The sequence below is a fragment of the Calidris pugnax genome, unplaced genomic scaffold (assembly GCF_001431845.1).
Source record: "Calidris pugnax isolate Ruff unplaced genomic scaffold, ASM143184v1 scaffold310, whole genome shotgun sequence".
Classification (NCBI taxonomy): domain Eukaryota; kingdom Metazoa; phylum Chordata; class Aves; order Charadriiformes; family Scolopacidae; genus Calidris; species Calidris pugnax.
Window position 1 is genome coordinate 113,087 of NW_015091031.1, and position 3,052 is coordinate 116,138.

General features: G+C 66.1%; 1 protein-coding gene across 1 annotated transcript in view; it reads right to left on the minus strand.

Moving 5' to 3' along the window:
• The window catches only part of LOC106896279 (alanine aminotransferase 1-like), an 8,756-nt gene extending 5,710 nt beyond the window's left edge, over positions 1 to 3,046 (minus strand). The window contains exons 1-7 of the mRNA XM_014956112.1: positions 3,025 to 3,046; positions 2,657 to 2,765; positions 2,401 to 2,534; positions 1,927 to 2,170; positions 1,743 to 1,822; positions 1,530 to 1,665; positions 1,276 to 1,447 (exon numbers count right to left, since the gene is read on the minus strand). Coding sequence (XP_014811598.1) covers positions 1,413 to 1,447; positions 1,530 to 1,665; positions 1,743 to 1,822; positions 1,927 to 2,170; positions 2,401 to 2,511 — 606 coding nt within the window. The 5' untranslated portion in view covers positions 2,512 to 2,534; positions 2,657 to 2,765; positions 3,025 to 3,046 and the 3' untranslated portion in view covers positions 1,276 to 1,412. The remainder of the gene's footprint in view (positions 1 to 1,275; positions 1,448 to 1,529; positions 1,666 to 1,742; positions 1,823 to 1,926; positions 2,171 to 2,400; positions 2,535 to 2,656; positions 2,766 to 3,024) is intronic.
• Positions 3,047 to 3,052: the final 6 nt, after the last annotated feature.

The window sequence follows — 3,052 nt, forward strand, 5'->3', positions numbered from 1 at the left end:
CCCTCCCCATCATCCAACCCCCACCTACCCACCCCAGGACCTCTCATCACCCACGCCTGTCCCCCCCCGCCCAGGTACCCCACGTGGTGGGTGCCCTCCATCTGCCCAAACTCGCTCCCTGGGGCCACCACGATCCCTGTTGCCTCCAACAGCTTGTGGCAGAAGAAGACATCGGGCTCCAGGCCCAGCTCCTGGGGACAAGGAATGGAACGGTCACCCTGTGCCATGGGGGGGGACACTGTCCCAAGGACACCCTGTGTCCTGCGGGTGACACATGCCATGGGTTTCTCTGGATCCCAAGGGCGTCCCTTGTCCCAGGGTGCCCCATGTCCCCAGGACACCCCATGCTAGAGGGTGCCCCATACTCCCATGGTGTCCTAAGTCCTTGGAGACCTCCATGTCCCCAGGGTGCCCCACATCTCCAGGGTGCCCAATACCACAAGGTGCCTTGTACACCCATGGTGTCCCATGTCCCCAAGATGCCCCACACCACAGGGTTCCCCACCCTCCTAGACTGTCCCATGTCCCCAGGATGGCTCCTGTCCCCAGGATGCCCCATGCTATGCCTTGACCCAAGTCCCCAAGATGTCCCATGTCCCCAGGATGGCCTGTGCTCCCATGATGTCCCATGTCCCGTGGTGTCCCATGTCCCCAAGACGCCCCACACCACAGGGTTCCCCACCCTTCCAGCCTGTCCCACGTCCCCAAGATGGCTCCTGTCCCAACATGCCCCATGCCATGCCTTGACCCAAGTCCCCAGGATGTCCCTTGTCCCCAGGATGGTCTGTGCTCCCATGGTGTCCCATCTCCCATGGTGTCCCACGTCCCCAGGATGTCTCCTGTCCCCAGGATGCCCCATGCTCTGCCTTGACCCAAGTCCCCAATATGTCCCACGCCCTCAGCATGCCCTGTGCTGCCATGGTGTCCCACCACCCATGGTGTCCCATGTCCCCACGTCCCCAGGATGTCTCCTGTCCCCATCCTGCCCCACTCCCCAGGTCCCCCCACCACCTCCCCGTCCCCCTGGGGCTCACCCGGGCCTGGCGCTGGGCGCGGGGCGGGAGCTGGATGCGGGGGAAGGCGCGGGCACCCCCCTGGAGCGGGGGGCAGTGGATGCCGGGGGCCCGGCCCAGCACCTCCTGCACCAACCGGGCATTGTGGGCCAGGTCCTGGAGCAGCCCCTGCCTCTGCTGGGGGGGGAGGGGGCTGAGCTGGGTGGTGGGATGGGATGGAGATGATGGGGATGATGGGGATGATGGGGATGGGATCACCCACCTCCTCACAGGCTGGGTAGGAGGGGTCACTGGGCAGTGGGGGCTCCATGGCCATCTCCAGCATCACCTGCCCCAGGATGGAGGGATACACCGAGAACCCCCACGTGGGGAAACACTTCAGGACGCTCGGGTCGATGTTCACCAGCTCAAAGAAACCTGCTCGGAAACCACCCCTGGGGGAGCAGCGGGATGAAAAGGGCTGGAAAAAATGGGGTTTCAAGAGAGGTAGGGGGGGGCTTTGGGGGTCATTCTTACCCCCCGACGCCCTTGGAGAGGGGGAGTAGAAGGAGATGAGCTGGACGGTGGAGGAGAACGGGGCACCCATCTCCCACAGCACCCGCTTGAAGGAGAGGAAGGGGCGGTCGGAGGTGGCCACGTTGTCCTGGAAGACCTAGAGCACCCCAGGGCTGAGTGGGACTGGGGTTTTTTGGGGGGCACAGCCACCCCTCAACCCCAAACAGCACCCACCTCATCCGCCAGCAGCAGGAGGTTCTCCTCGGCCACCAGCCGGATGATGTCCTCCATGCTCTGCCGGCTCAGCACGTGTCCTGCCGGGGTTGGGGGGAGCCCAGGGGTTGAAGAGGGGGAGACAATTGGGGAAACTGAGGCAGGGGGACCCCTCCAACCCCCCCTCCAACCCCCCCAAACTCACCGGTGGGGTCTCCAGGGTTGACGACGCAGAGCACCTTGGGGTGCCACCTCTCCCTCGCCCGCCCCAGCACCCGCCGCACCGTCTCTGTGTCCACGTCCCAGCCCCGCTCCTCGGCCAGCGGGTACGGCACGGCCACGGCCCCCGCCAGCCCCGTAGCCCCCCCGAGGAGCGGGGGGCCCGGTACCGGCACCAGCACCCCCGTGGGCACCGCCGCCCTCTCGTCCACCACCAGCGTCAGAACGTCCTACCGGGAAGAAGCCACCGGTGGCTTGTGGGGTGCTCCTCGGTGTCCCCCAATGAGGTGCCACCACTCGTGTGTGTGTCCCCCCCCCCGTGGCACCGCCGCCCTCTCGTCCACCACCAGCGTCAACACATCCTACCGGGAGGAAGCCACCAGTGGCTTGTGGGGTGCTCCTCGGTGGCCCCCATGGAGATGCCACCACTAGTGTGTTCCCCCCCCCGTGCCACACTCACCACCATGGCAGCCGCGGTGCCACCGCAGGGCACGATGCAGCGGGGGTCACTGGGGGTCCCACCGTCCCTTCTCTCCAGGTATCGGGCCACCTTCACCGCCACCGTGTCCATGACGTACTCCAGGTTGTACGCCCCTGGGGAGGGAGCCAGGATCACCCCACCGCGTCCCACTCCCCATCTATGGGGCTGTGTCATCTCCCCCACCCCATGGCATGTCCCCCACCCCATGGCATGGCTGTCCCCCCATTCTCCATACCTGGGCTGCCACCTTGGAGGTGTCTCAGGACTTGTGCCGCCCGGCGTTTGGCATCCTCGGGCAGGAACCCAGCACCCAGCAGCTGGGGGTAGGCGCAGATGGCAGCCACCTGCAGGAATCCAGCCCCCCCACCATGGTCACCATCACCCCTCCGCCCCCCAACATCCCAGGGTCAAGATCTGACCCCCCCACCTCCACCCATCCCCATGGTTCTGGGGGGATGCTGAAGGTCACAGATCCATGGTGGTGGGTTGGGTTGATGTTCAACCCATTCCATGGTTGTGGGGTGGATGGAGGAGGTGGGGGGGAAGGGGAGGACGGCTGTGGGGCACCCCCCAAGTGGAGGCAGCCGTGGGGCTCCCCGTTACCTGTCGGAGGAAGGTGAGAGGCTGGGGG